Raw genomic sequence first — 15,963 nt, 5'->3', positions numbered from 1 at the left:
ACAAGTTTTAGTAAAGATAAGAATAGAAAATCACAGGTAACTTGAAAACTTATAAATACTGTTAAATAAAAAAATATGATAAAACAAATTTTTAATAAATTAAAAAAAAAATTTTTTTGTGAATTTTAGTAATCTGCTTTCTTAATTGACTATTTTAATTAAGTGAAATAAGATCAAAAAAGATAATAATTCATCGGAAATTAAAAGAGAAGAAAAAATCAATTAAGTCTGTGTTTTCTTGAAAATACAGACTTAATAGTTTCTGTTCCCTTTTATCAACTAAAAATTAAAAAATTTATCAGGTAATCAGATAAGTAATTCTATTTTATTTCTCTAAAAAGTAAATAGCCACATGAAATGAAACTATTTGTTTACACAAAATTTTATTTGTTTATTACTCAAAAGTTGGTTTTATTTAATACTCAAAAGTTTTATTGCGTTGTTTGTTACATTTGTAATAATTGTATATTCTATTGCATTTTCTGTTTTGTTTACTGTATTCACCACCCCAAATCAGTTCCACTACAGTCAAGGACTTCTTTGTTTTTGCTGTTGCTGTTTAAATCCTTTCTCAACCCCTATAGCACTGAAACATAAATTTTGATCTACAAAAACAGTTTGAGGTGAATCAGTTTGAGCACATTACTAGGGACATGGTGTGGATTGAGCTTAGGAACTATAAATGATTTGAAAAAGATGGTCTTTCGCTTGTTTTGACATGTTATTTTATTTGTAAAGTTTGTGAAAGCATAAAAGTTTTGTTTTATTCAATTTAATGAATTGGCCATGAAGATACTGACATGGAATATTAATGGTATCCGAGCAACAAGTAGAAATCACTCATTGGGAAATTTACTTGATTCATTGGAAGCAGATATTATATGTCTACAAGAAACAAAAATTACAAGTAAGTTATGTTATTCAAATAAGACTTTCTCATAATATGTTCTAGTCTAATCAATCAAAATTAAATTCAATAAGTTAATATTAGGCTTTTTTGTTTTACCAATAAGCTTAGTTTAACCAACCATTTATTTATATTAATTAATGTAATCAAATTGCTTATTTGAAAAATCTCCCACTCTCTCTATATATTTTCATGTTCAATGAGATAATTTTGACTTAATTTATGATTTCATCAAATAATTAGTTTAAAAAATTAATGCATTTTTGTCAAAGAATAACAAAAAGGATCATATATAATATGTTCAGTGTTATTTATTCTATTTAGTCTAATGTTTTAATCTTTATTATATTTATGTAATGTATATTACTTTTTTCCTAGGAAACTTATTGACTGATCATTTGGCAAATGTTGAAGGATATTATGCTTTCTTTAGTTTCTCAAAACGAAAAACTGGTTATTCTGGTATTGTAATTATTTCGATGAGAAAAAATTATATGTATTTTAGAAAAAACTTTAAAAAAACTGTATGTTTAGGTGTTGCTACATTTTGCAAGAAGACATTGTGCCCAATTGCTGCTGAAGAAGGTCTGACAGGACTGTTCACAAGTAAAATGGAACAAGTTGTTGGTTTTTATAATAACCCTCCAGAATATTCTGATGAATTACTTCGATCATTAGATTCTGAAGGTAAATTATTTTATTCTGATATGCTCAATACATAAGATAGTACACAGGTATATTATATTCAATGTTTATATTATATTCACATAAGAATACACAGGCATACTATATTCAATGGATCAGCTTATAAAATACTTATGAGAATCTAAATTATATAATATTTAAATAAGCGTGTATATATATATATATATATTTATAAAAATATAAATATACATATATATATGTTTATATATATATATATATATATATATATATATATATATATATATATATATATATATATATATATATATATATATATACACATATACAGTATTGGACATAACGAGTGCAACCAAATAATGCTAATTTAGTTTCTTTATATAAAAGTGCTGCATTTTTTCAATTTAGAGAAATAACTATGTAACTGTTTAGAGACAAAGTTCTTCAAGTTTTATTCATCACAAAGTTCATTATTTGTACATGAAAATTAATAAATTAATCAAAAGTATTTAAAAAAAGTTGATTTCCTTCTGGACAAAACAAGTGCAACTCAACAAAATGTTGACCAAGCTGTATTTCGCTATCAATGTTTCGTGGCGAATCTTTTGTTGTCGATCACAGCCTTGCATCTTCGAGGCATAGATTCGATCAGGTGATCAATGAAACTTTGTGGAATTGCTGCCCAGGCCTTTTGGATTTGTTCAAACAGTTGATCCTTATTACAAACAACTTCACGATTAATTGTGCGGTTGACAATCTCCCACAGGTTCTCGAAAGGGTTGAGATCTGGAGATTGAGGCAGCCAATCCTTCACCGATAGGTGGTTGTCTTGAAACCACTGCTTGACTACTTTTGCAGTGTGTTTTGGATTGTTGTCTTGCTGAAAAACCCATTTTATTGGCATATTCCATTCAGCATGAGGTAACATAACATCTTTCAGGATATTTTTATACATGAAACGGTCCATTATTCCATCATTTCGATGTATTGGACCTAGACCGTTAGCAGAAAAACACCCCCAGACCATTACATTGCCTCCACCATGCTTCACGGTCTTATGGCAGTAACGTAAATCAAGGCGTTTTCCGGCCGGTCGGCGTACACGGCAAATGCCATCGCTCCCAATGATGTTGAACTTCGATTCATCACTGAACAGGACAGTTCGCTGTTTCTGCACATTCCAGTCAATATGAGATGTAGCAAACAGGAGTCTTTTCTTCTGGTTTTTTAGTGAAATCAGCGGTTTCTTTGCAGGGCGTTGAGAAAACAATCCGGCTTCAACAGCACGTCGTCTGATTGTTCGGTCCAATACAGGCAGCTCTAATTGCTTTTGTATCTCGACTGATGATATCCAGGGATCCTTCTTGACGGATCTGACGATCATAGAATTCTCTCTAGAAGTGGTGGAACGCGGTCTTCCACCTTTGTTATCTGCTGCCAACTTTTTGTGACATTTCACTTACATAATCACCAATAATTTTCTTTCTTAGTTCCAATCCAAGACTGTTGGGAGCCATTTTTGCACTTGAAGTCATAAAAATAATAAAAATAAATAATCACGCTTCTCATGGCTTACCGTGTTACATTTATCCTGTGATGATACAATAATGCTCTGTGGAACACAACGTCTTGGTTGGATGTGGGCTGTATTGATGTAATGAAACACTTGTTGTATTTCACTTCTTGTATTGATGTTCTTGAATAAAACACTTTGATAGAACTCACTTCGATAAACTGTCTTGATAATACTGACTGATTGACTTCCATATACTGACTGAATTACATGTTGATTTACATGTCTCTTATATAGTAAAATGAACCTGTGGGAACCTGTTCTGGAAGATTCTAGATATTTCTTTTCGATGCTTCTGGAAGCTTCTGGATGCTTCTGAATGTTTCTGGATATTTCTGGATGCTACTGGATGCTTCCAGATCCTTCTTCTGGAAGCTTCTGCATGCTTCTGGAAACTTCTGGATACTTCTTTTAATTATTAAAAAACTTCCGTGACGTTGACACGGATCAGACTTAAGAAAATGAAACAAACCAAAAAAGTTGCACTTGTTTTGTCCGCTGCAAAATGGCACTTGTCAACGAAATTCTGCCTGTGTGCTTTCACCTGTCAGCTGATTGCTCATGTCATGGCATGCTATGACTCCAGACTCCTGAACTGTTTGCTGTGACTGTATAGTTCGTTTTGTTTTTAAGACATGTAAAATTAGGAACACTTTTTAGCATTGTTCGATGTTGGTTGCAAATGTTTTGTCCAATACTGTATATATATGTATATATATATTAGGACAGGCCACAGTACCACATGAATTTTTCAATGAATTAGTTTTACTAATGGCTGCATAAAATATTGTTCCTTTTACTATAAAAATCATTTTTTGTTATGAAAGTGCTTATGGAGTTCATCTCTAAATTCTCCCAAATTTCATTTTTTGTCTCAATTAATTGAATAAGACATAAAAAAAAAATATTACGCTTATTTTTTAACAAGTTGTTTCTAACAAAATCTTTTCTCACCTATCTAATTGTAGGGAAGGGTTGAATAGCTAAGGGGAGTAGATTCGATGTTAAAAATATTAGATCGGGGGAATGGTCATTAGAATGGGGTTGGGATGGAAGGGGTTATTATCTTTTTTGTACTTTTTAAGATTTGGTTCTTATGCAATCATTATTTTTAAACACATTTTTATATTCTGTTTACACTTGAGAACTGGTATAAAAATTTACTGCGTAGTGTTTTATTATTTTTGATATTCATTTTCTAAATAAGAAATATTATGCTAAATGCAGACGGATTCAGGTTAAAGTATTGTCTAGCTCTCAAAATTTGAAACTAGATGAATAAGCAGGATAGAGCTGAAACTAATTGAATAGGCAGGATAGATAATTGCAAAAATTAATTTTCTCTTTAGATTCTGCGATTCAAAATCTATTAACAGTTGCAATACAAATTTGTAAAAACTCCTCTCTGGCCATCATATTTTTTAATTATTCTTTAGGTCATTATGGAAAACTTTATTTTAAAAACAGACAACAACTAATGTTATTATACATTTTGCAATTATTAAAATCGAATTGTTTCACCAGAGAAACTTTCCTTATGCAATTTGCATTAGGTCCCTTGGTATCGAAAAATCTTTCTTTAAAAATTGAAAATGAAAATTGCATTTACTTTAAAAAAGAATAATTTAAAGTAGCACGCATTGAAGACTTATAAGATGCTGCAGAATTATTAATTTTCCTAAAGGCAGTGATATGTTTTTACACTTTAGAAGACAATGGAAATTATTTTAAAATTTATTTGTAGAAATGGCACAAAAATGTAATTTATTTGAAATAAAGCTGTTTTTAAACCTTTAAGGTCAATACAAAAAAAATTAGTTAAGAAGATAGTCAAAACTTGTCGATAATCTTAATAAAAAGGAACTTTTTTCTGATTTAGCTCAATTTAAAAGCAGCCAATTTGTCTAATAACTTTTAAAAATATCTTTTTAATGATTAAAAAGCATCTTAAACGTTTAGAGTTGATGCAAAATATTTACCATCCCCCTCTTACTTCCTCTTACTACATTAAATTTTTTTGGGGCGATATTTTAGCATAAAAATGCGAATCTTTATATCAAATTCGGCATTACTTAAAATCATCATATTATGCTTCTTTTTTTTTAATAATATTTTGGTTATGTTAATGAACAACATTTCATGCAGCCAGGTGTAATTTTCTAATTTTTTTGATTTTGGCTAACCCTAATATATATATGTATGTATATATATATATATCTATATATATATATATATATATATATATATATATATATATATATATATATATATATATATATATATATATATCAGTGCATGTGATGAATAAAATCGTCCAGCGCGATATTTCGCACTCGCAATACTGAAATACGTTATCAACAAGGGCGATTATGCACGCTCAGCATCAGGTCTTTGAGTGCGATATTCGGAGTTGGAAATTGGTTGCCATGGGAACATCCATTAATTACATACACAAGTATGGGGATGAGGTCACTCAAAAATGCACGAGTACATACAAGAAAAAGGGTGGGCAATTTTTTGTTTGAATTTTTTTCATGTGAAGTCCGAAATATCAGACAAAAATGCTTTGGTTTTTTAGTTAATGCATTTGTCTAGAAAAAGTATGTTACTGCAGCTTTGATATTAAATAAAAACAATAAAATATTGCCATTTACTAAAAGATGACTACATAATTTTGTTTCCTTTTTGGAGTTAAATTAACATGCTTGATAACGGATATTTTAAACAACAGAAACATTTTTAATTTCAAAGTTTTTAAAGTAAATAAAAGTTTAAAAAAAAGTTAAGAATAATTCTTTTATTTACAAAAGATGTGTGAAGTATTAAAAACAATAAAGCAAAAAACCTTACGAAATTTTGTTGATTAAAACTTTTGATTTTTCAAAAATCAATTAAGTTTTAATTTTTTAATTTAAATTTTCTATTCTCATTGGGACAAAGTGTTTTGAAAATAGTAAACATTCCATTCTATTTGTTAGCAGTAAAGACTTTACATTCATTGTTTGTACAAAATAGAAAACTGCTTTCTAATTTAAACTGAATGCGCCATTTAGATATTACGTGAATAATATTTTATATACTTGATTATATACTTAATAAATATATAATAGAATTATAATATATATTAGTATTTGTATAAGTATATATAAGTATATATATACTTATACAAATATAATATATAAATAACTTATACTGACGTATATTTTTAAAAATGCATAGGTGAAACTAGTGACAACATTTTTTCTTTTGTTTTTTTATGAGCACGATTCCAAAAGTTTCAATTCAAAGTTATATAACAAATATATTTGGTATAGGTATTGTTTATTGAAACTTTTTTTTTTTAGTTTTAAGTTGCATTTAGCTTTAACTTTTTTAATAAATAGACTTTAATATAAGCTTAAGTTGATTCGAAGATACCAGTGAAAATATTTAGTTTTATATTAACTATGTTTGACAAAAACATATTTGATATTCCAACGTTTTGATGTTTTTGAATTTTAAATACAATAGTCATTAATTAATGTGATTGAACCTGTACAAAATCAAAACTTTTAGTGAAGTTTTAGTTTGATATACTTTTTACGCTAGATATTTATTTAAAAGATATTTATAAATGTAACGCTAGATAATTATAAATATTATGCTAGATTCTTAATTTTTTAACATTTAAGTTTGCAATTTTCATTAAAGTGTTGCAAGTTTTGATATTTTATTACATGGACTTTTATGCAATTCAAAGTTCTAGTTAAGCAAAGTTTTTTTGTCAAATGGATCCTAAAAAAATATATGAGTTAGCAAATGGTTCGGCCAAGGGTACAATTAAGTGGATAATATGATAAAGTTCAACTGGAATTTTAAAAAAAACATGCTGGATTTAGCTTTTAAATAGAAGAAATAAATAATTTTTAATTTGATTGAATTAAAATGGAAATAAGTCATGCATAAATTATGCGTGATGCACATTATTATGAATATAACTTCTTTATTTAACAATATGCAAACTCTACTATTTAAACATACTTTGACTTCAGCAAAAAAAATTTACTAAAAATATTTTCTATAAAATCAACTTATAAATTTTTCTCGCAAGTACTTCAGAGGAGCGTGATTTTTTACTCTCGCAACAAAACTAGTGAGTGCAATTTGTTGTGCCTGGAAGGTCGTTTACAGGCATATTTCATGTGCGCTGAGTGATCGCTCCCGCTTCATCACAAGGCTTGATATATATATTAGATCTAGAAGTTAATTTCTGTGTTTTTTTACGCTTTTTAAACTACATGAAACTAGAAAAACTAAAAACAATACTTTTAAAATAATTTTCTTTATTAATAAGCATTTTTCCAAAGTTTGGGCAAATTATGGATTCCATCATAATAAAATTTTTCTGGTTTGGCTGCCATCCATTCATTGAGCCATTTTTTAACGTCTTAAGGATCTTGAGAGCGCTTCTCCGCTAAACAATAAGCCATTGACAGGAAAAGATGATAATCTGATGGCGCGATGTCCGGAGACTATGGTGGGTGCATTAAGACTTCCCATTTGAACTCTTTTAACATGTCTTTTACCGCTTTGGCGACTTGTGGCCTTGCGTTATTATGAAACAATATGAATTTGTCATGTCATTCGCCCATTCTGGTCTCTTTACTGCAATTTCATGATGCAACTACACTAATTGTTATTGTTTGTGATTCGCAGTGACTGTTTCGCCAGGTTGAAGAAGGTCATAGTACAGTATGCTGCGTTGATCCCACCATATGCACAGTAAGATCTTCTTCCTGTGTATGTTTGGCTTTGTGGTCAAAGTTGTTGCTTCACCGTGACTAACACACAATTTTAATTGCTTCGGATTGTTGTAGTACACCCATTTTTCATCCCTAGTTATGATGCGGTGCAAAAACAACTTTCATTGGAATCTATCCTGCAAGATTTGTGAAGTTGTTTTTCTCTGCTCTTTGTTGCATTCTGACAGCTCATAGGGCACCCATATTCTTTCCTTCTGAATCTTCGCCATTGCTTACAATCGAAGCAAAATGCTCCTGTGTTTGAGCCGAATCTTCATCTAATAAAGCTTGAAGTTGTTCTTCAAATTATTTTGGCTATCCTGACCAATCTTTGTTGTTGACTTCAAAATCACTAGATTTGAAATGCTGAAACTTTTCTAAGCAGGTTCTTATGGATGGAGCAGTATTGCTGTAAGCTTGGGCAAGCATTTGGTGCGCTTCAGTCGCTTTTTTCTTGAGATTGAAAAGAAAAAGAAGAGCTTCCTGCAAATGACATTTTTCTGGCATGAAAGTTGACATCTTCTAATCTAAAAATAACACATATTTTTAACATTACATAAAGAAAGTCATATATTGATAGAACGCTAATAATACAGAAAACATTATAACTAAAATTTGTTAGATAAAAATAAATTTATTTTGACAAAATAGAACAACAATAAAAAATGCAAAAATTAGCTTCTAGACCTAATATATATATATATATATATATATATATATATATATATATATATATATATATATATATATATATATATATATATATATATATATATATATATATATATATATATATATATATATATATATATATACAGTACTGTGAATAAGTTTTAAGACCATTTAGATTTTTTCAAAAAATCCCAGAGAATTCTTCTCTAATATTTAAGTTTGTTATTCTAAATTATAAACTTATTAAAACACATGTATTTCACACAAAATATGGAACAAATACAAACTTTTTAATGTCAAACCTCATATAAAACTTCTTATATTTACTATGTCCTCCTTTTGCCTCAATCCCAACCAATATTCGCCGAAAATAGATTCATACAAGTTAGTTATAAAATCCTGGAGTATATTGTGCCATTCTTTTTGAAGTACTTCAAAACATTCTTCAGCATTTTGGGGAGCATGTTCGACCTTCTTTATGTCCAAGTAATCCCAAATATCCTCAATTATATTCAAAACTGGACTCTGGGGAGGCGAGGTCATCACTTCCAGTACTCCTTCCTCTGCCATTTTATTTAAATAATTTTATGCCAATTGGGAACAATGTTTTAAGTCATTGTCCTGCTGCAGTATAAAATTATGACCTATTAGTCTCATCCCAGATGATACAGCATGGTGCCTTAGGATATCCACATAACGTTCCCCAATGAGTTGCCCCCCTATTTTGATCAAATCAACTACTCCAGATGAAGATAAACAGTCCCAAACTTGTAACAAGCCTTCTCTGTGTTTAATAGTAGGGTTTAAACACTCGGGCTGATAGGCTTCTTTAATTCTTCAAACATATTGGTCTCCTTTCGTTCCAAAAATTTCGAATTTGGACTCAACGGTGTACAGAACCCAATTAATTAAACATTTCCTGGGCCCAATCTTTGTATTGTTTTGCATATTTAAGTCGTTTTTTTTATTGCCACACTGTAAAAAAGGTTCTCGAATTGCAACACACCCTCTTAATCCCGGTTTAAGAAGGTGCCGTCGAATAAAAGAACAGCTGACATTTTTCCCAGTTGCTGTGTTAATGTCTTTTGCCAGCTCGGTTGATGCTGTTTTTGTAGATCTTAAAAATAGGGTTTTTAAATATTTATTGTCATCTTTTGTTAGCTTAGGAGGTCTACCACTTTTCTTTCTTCAAGGGAGCCAGATTCTCTGATTTCTGTAACAGCATTCTTCGAATATCCTGTTTTGGATGTAGTTGTTATGACACATGGTTTTAATAAATAAACAAACAAATCCCTCACGCTTTAAAAAAATTACATAGGAAAAAAATTGTAAATACGTCTATCATACATTTATATACATATACATTTGTACTAAAATGGTTTTTTATATCTATATTGACTATTATTATTAACAATAAAATTAACAAAAAACAAAAAAAACAAAAAACCAGTGATCTCTGCAAATGTAAATGTAATTTGATATGGTCATTGTTGCACTATTTTTCTATGCAATCATACTTTTCGTGCTTTTGGAAGAATTTCCATTACTATTATTTTCTTTAGAAAAAATAGTTCTGGTATATTGATGCTATAAAACTTGCAAAGTTGTTACTTAAAAATGGCACAAGTTTTTTGCATGTTTGATGAAATGTATTTGCAGAAATGTGAAGAATAAACCAGTAGAACTTCAACAGGGTAAACAACATTAGTGACATTTACGAATGTGTTGCTTCCATTATGATAAGTAAATTTAAAGAAGAGATTATCTGCATTTAAAAAACTATTTCAGTTATAAAGATTGATGGTGATAAAGATTGATGGTGATGGTTTAATTCATTATTTAATAGTAATTTTGCTGTGCAACAGCAAAATTACTATTAAATAGGGTCATGGCACCACCTACTGCGACTTTAAAAAAACTTTTAACTTCAAAACTTCTTAATTCCAAAACCATAATAGATTTTTATTTAGGGTTTTCGAATTAATATTTTATACTCAATTATTAACTAAATTATATAATTCGAATTTGAGTAAAGTTATTTTTTTAATGTTATTTTTAATTTTTTGTAAGATCTAGTATGTTTCTTCACCTACCACGATAAAGCACCACCTACCGTAATTGATTCTCCACCTACCGCGTATGAAAAAAATCGTATATTTTAATTTTACTTTTATATATTTAAATCGAGAAACAAATACATAAATTTAATATGATTACAAAACAAAGAAGACATTGGTTATAAAATTATTCACCAAAGCTTTTTTCTGAATTTACACTTTTTTTCTTTTTAAATTTTTTTTTTTAATGTTTTTTTTTTGTCTTTTATTTTAATTTTCTTTTATAACAGCTTGTTTTTTTTTTTAGATTTTTCTTGTTTTTCTTTTTCTTTCAATTCTTTTTTTTCAGCTTTATTTTTACGTTCAATTTTTTTGATATCTTCTTCTTCCTTTGCATTTTCTCTAGTTATTTGAATCTCTAACCATTTGGATGAAGTTACAACGCTCGGTAATCGATCAACTTGTTTCAGCATTTTTTTTGTGATTGGTTGTTTTGGCCATAAAAGAAAGTCGTGTAATGGGTTTGCATCTTTTATTATTTGTTTATTTGAATCTGGTGGATCTGCTGCTTATTTACTTTTACCGGATTCATCAATTGTTACGTTTTTCCAAATTCGCTAACATTACTAGATACGATTTCATTTTGCATACTGCTAATATCTAAATACGATTCTTTATTGATTTCATTGTTCAGTACATTATAGTTGGCTTCTATTAAATTTATGGTTTGTTTGGAGCTATCGCTAAATTTAGGTTTTTTCCAAAAATTAAATAATTCTCTGAAGTCAGTTTTCCCTCCCCATTCTTTATTTCCAGTTTTTTCAAACTGTAGCAATACTTCAGGTGCAACGTTGTTTTCAAATATGTTTCCCGCGTTATTATGGCTTGGAAAATTTGTTTCATTATTATCAATTGTGGAATTCAATTTAACACATTGAATTACTTTTTTATAATCAACATTGTTCGTATTAAATGGGAATATTCCTGTCAACCTAATTCCATTAATAATATTTGTTTTCATATTTGGACCCATAACAAAATTATTCAACAACATTGGTATATTTTCTTTGCGAATTTCATTAAAATCGTTATCCAATTTAAATTGCCGACAAATGTTCTGCCTTTTTTTTTTCATTGGTCTAACACATCTAATGGTTGTAAAATGAGTGTAACATTAGGAAACAATAAAATCAAATGAATTCTTTCCGAAGAGCAATACATGCTGAGCTCTTTAGACAGATGCGAGCGATATCCATCCATGAACATATATATAGGTAATTGTGTATTAATAGATTTCAAATATGGTACTAACACATTTGTGAAGTACTCATAAGGGCATTCGGTTGTCATCCAGCCACTGTCACTTTTACTGATTTCCCAACTTGCTGGTGCAGCAGCAGCAATAGTTTTTGGCATTCGAGCATACTTGTATAATGTTAATGATGGTGCAAATTCACCATTTGCATTTAAGCAAAATAGAGTTGTAAGGTTTTCCTTATCGCTGTTGTTGCAGTCTTCATAAACACTTCATCCTCTAATGCCAATTTCTTTTACAGCTTTTTGGTGCTAACTCAAAACCTAAGTTTTCGCCTAAATTAAAAACACGAGATGGATTATTAAGGTAATGTGCATCATCGCCTAATAATTCATACACTTCATTAAACCATTTTCTTATCGATGCTTCAGTTATAAGAGCTCAAGCTCGACAAATATGCTTTGCTCGTTTTTGCGATAATTCCTTATGACGACGCATAAATTTATAAAACCAGTTTTTACTTGGGATATCATCTTTAAATGGTGTTTTTATACCTCGCCCTATAACTATTTTTTGTACTATCTTAATAACTTTTTTGTTATCGCAAAACCCATGTTAGCGCACTGCATTAACAAAGCAACCAATTCATTCTCTATTTCTTCTCCAAGATATGATTTAAAGCCAGAGTTTTGCCGTTTGGGTTGGCTTTTACCAGATAATTTGTCGTGTAAGGTACTTTCAGGAACATTAAACTTTTTGCTGACACATAAAATTTTTTCACCTTTATTTAAAGCTCTAAGTGCTACATGCAGTTGTTCTTCTGAATACAAAAGCTTTTCTCGAATATATATATATTTTTTGAACCTTGCATCTTTGTAATCGGATTCATTTTACATAATAAATAAAGTATAAAAAACAAATCAAATAAATACTCCCTAGGGTTAAATTACCTTTAATTGGTAATTGAGTTGAACTGAAATGGTTTTTTAGAGAGAAAATTTCACAAAATAAAACACGTCAGAAAAAAATATTTTTATAAACGGTAAGTGCTAACTATTATAATTTTCGTAATCACCTACCGTGTAAAAGATTAAACAATGTTATACAAAAAATACTAATATTGTTTTATAAAGTTTAAAACATTCAATGTTTTTACAACTATTTTAAACTTTTATCAAAAAAATTATATAAGTTTTAAGTTTTAGTGAAATAAATTAGTTTTGTATAAAACAATACTAAAAAGATAAATTTAAAAAAAAAAACATAAAAAATTTATTAATTTTTTCAAAAACCACGGTAGGTGCTTCTTCACGGTAGGGGGTGCCATGACCTTAATGAATTAAACTTTGAATAATCTATTTTTTTAACCAATTAAATAATGAATTTTGCACACATTATTATTATTTTTGGATTTAAAAGCTATTAAACTATGAAAATGAATCTAAAAATATTTTTTATAATCTTTCAACTTGCAGAAAAGTTTATTTGTTTTATGATGCTGTGTGTTTAGTTATGTATAAAAAATACAATGTTGACTTGAAAAAGATTTTTTTTCTCAGTTTGAGTGATTTGAGTTCATAACATAATAGTTAAAGGCGGAAAAGTGACCTAAAAACTATTTAACAGGTTATTTAATTGGTTCAATAAAGAAAAGCTTTGAATAATAGATTAGTGGTGTCAATTTTTGTTGTAAGGATCGACGAAGTTGACTTTTTAAGACCCAAATTTAAATGAAAGACAAATTTAGATCATATGCATATACTGAATTTAACTGAAAGATGAATTCAAGCTTTATATGTAGCCCAAATTGAAAGACAAATTTAAGTCGTATATGCAGCTAGGTCTCTCGCTTCTAAAGCTTGCGGCGCTGTTGCTGCATAATCATTTTTTATAAACTAAAATTATTATCTTTTAGATTATAATTAACCATAATTCAAAACATGACGAAGAACAAGTGAAGCTCATTAAGTTTTAATTTATTCAAAAGTATACGCTTACAAAAAGCGTCAAAATAAAAAATCTAAAAATTCAGTAATAATGAGAATTTAAGTTATGGAATCTTTACAACTCTTAATATTTTTGAACAAACATGAACAAAAAAATATTTACAGCATTTATTGAAAAATTTTGATTGCTTATTTTATAAAGGAAAAAGATCACGAAGAATGTTAGGTTAAATGTTCACCTGTTTTTTACCTTTAGGGTTTTTTGAAAGCAATAAATAAGATTTAATAAGTGATGAATGAAACTTTTTGCCTAAAAAAGACTTTTCAAATATTGACTCTGTATGACAAATTTATTTCTAACAAGTTTTTTTTTTACTCAACTCATGCTCCCAAGTGGGCCACTTTAGTCAAAGAAGCTACTTCTTATATTGGTTGCAACCCTCTCTCAACTCTTTAACTCTGAAACACTTTTCGAAGTTAAAAAATTGAAAGAGGGTTGTAACCAATAGAAACAGGTTGATATACATAAAACGTATAATATATTTTATAATTCTTCTTCTTTATAAATTGAAAATAACTTTATAGCTTTTAAATTTAACTGAAAGTTAAATGAAATTTTGAAATTGTTACCGAATTTAACTGAAAGCAGAATTTCAACTTTAGCAGAAGTTGAAATAGAAATTCTGCTTTCAGTTAAATTTGATAACAGTTCTGCTTTCAGAAATCAACTTCGCCTTTCAGTTAAATTCGATAAAAATTCTACTTTCACAAGTCAAGTTTGCCTTTCAGTAAACTTCGTAATCCAAATTTTAACGAATATTTGCCGGTCCTTATTTTGTTGAGCTTAAATGATGTTTTAAGTTTATATTACCAAAATTAAGAGTATTCTTAAAAAAAGAGTAAATAATAACAATTTTAAAAGGAATAATAATTAAAAAGTATTTTAAAGAAACATTTGGACTAACTCCAGTGTAACTCCAGTGACAAATAATGTCAGAAAAGCTAATGTAAATAATGTGTATAATAGTAAATTTCTTTATCAGAAAATAGTAAAGCAGTTGCTTTTCATAAAAAATAAAATTTCAAAAAGATCAATACCATAAACTAACGACTGGAGAAAAAAGATTGGTCAATTTTGTCATAAATTAATGATTGGAGAAAAAATATTGGTCAATTTTGTCATAAATTAATGATTGGAAAAAAAAGATTGCTCAATGTTGTCATAAATTAACGGTTGGAAAAATAATATCAAAATTTAAATAATTTTTTTGAATAAAGTAAACTAATAATTGTTAAAATATTGAAATTTTATCAAGCGGAGGACTGAATATATTATCTACTAATCTGGTATGCTTGATTTTTATACCATTTACCTATATGGTATTTAGTTGATGCTTTTGTAATTTTTTTCTTTTGATGTTATTAAGAGCACTAAACTCAGAACTGAATTCAGAACAATTATTTTACAGTTATTTTTAATTTTTCTCTATGCAGCAACGAGCATCTAAAGCTGGGGGTAAATCTCACAAACAAAGCAATAATATAATAGTAAAAGATAAATACTGATTGAAATTATATTGATAACATAATTTGTTTGAAAAAAAAGTCAATAAGCAAAAATCAACATAAAATTAACGAGATATTTCTTAAAAAAGTGTTTTTTTTAATTAAAATAACTTTCAAAAAAACTTTAAACAAAATAAATTTTCCTTAAAATAATTTTTTTGTAAATAAAAGTATAAATAGGGTAATGTGGGTCTATGGGCTAATCTGGGTCTAATTCATTTTATCTGTTATATTGATAATGGCTTTAGGTATAAAGTTGTAATTTTTACCACTTAGTTATAACATATTAGGCTAATTAATTTTAAAATATAACCTAGCTATGGTGTTTGAAAAGGCACTTTTTTAGCTAAAATGCTAGATATGTCAACAAAGTCATTTTTTTCTCCATTTTCAAACTTCAGAGAAAATTCATTCAAATAAGGCATAAGCATATGAAAAATGGTTATTTTGAAAGTTAAATTACTATAAGTATTACTTTAGAAAATTTTTATGCCAAGATGTTATAATAAAAAATAAAACCCAAGTACAATGCTGATAGTTTGG

At 28.4% G+C, this 15,963-nt stretch overlaps 1 protein-coding gene across 1 annotated transcript in view; it reads left to right on the top strand.

Moving 5' to 3' along the window:
* Positions 1-179: 179 nt before the first annotated feature.
* LOC100210591 (DNA-(apurinic or apyrimidinic site) endonuclease 2) overlaps positions 180-15,963 on the top strand; it is a 25,364-nt gene continuing 9,580 nt past the window's right edge. Inside the window, exons 1-4 of the mRNA XM_065811094.1 lie at positions 180-302; positions 518-907; positions 1,286-1,369; positions 1,442-1,594. Coding sequence (XP_065667166.1) covers positions 787-907; positions 1,286-1,369; positions 1,442-1,594 — 358 coding nt within the window. The 5' untranslated portion in view covers positions 180-302; positions 518-786. The remainder of the gene's footprint in view (positions 303-517; positions 908-1,285; positions 1,370-1,441; positions 1,595-15,963) is intronic.

This window comes from Hydra vulgaris, chromosome 11 (assembly GCF_038396675.1).
Source record: "Hydra vulgaris chromosome 11, alternate assembly HydraT2T_AEP".
NCBI classification, from domain to species: domain Eukaryota; kingdom Metazoa; phylum Cnidaria; class Hydrozoa; order Anthoathecata; family Hydridae; genus Hydra; species Hydra vulgaris.
The sequence above is the reverse complement of the archived record's forward strand: the minus strand, read 5'-3'. Positions and strand labels throughout refer to the sequence as shown.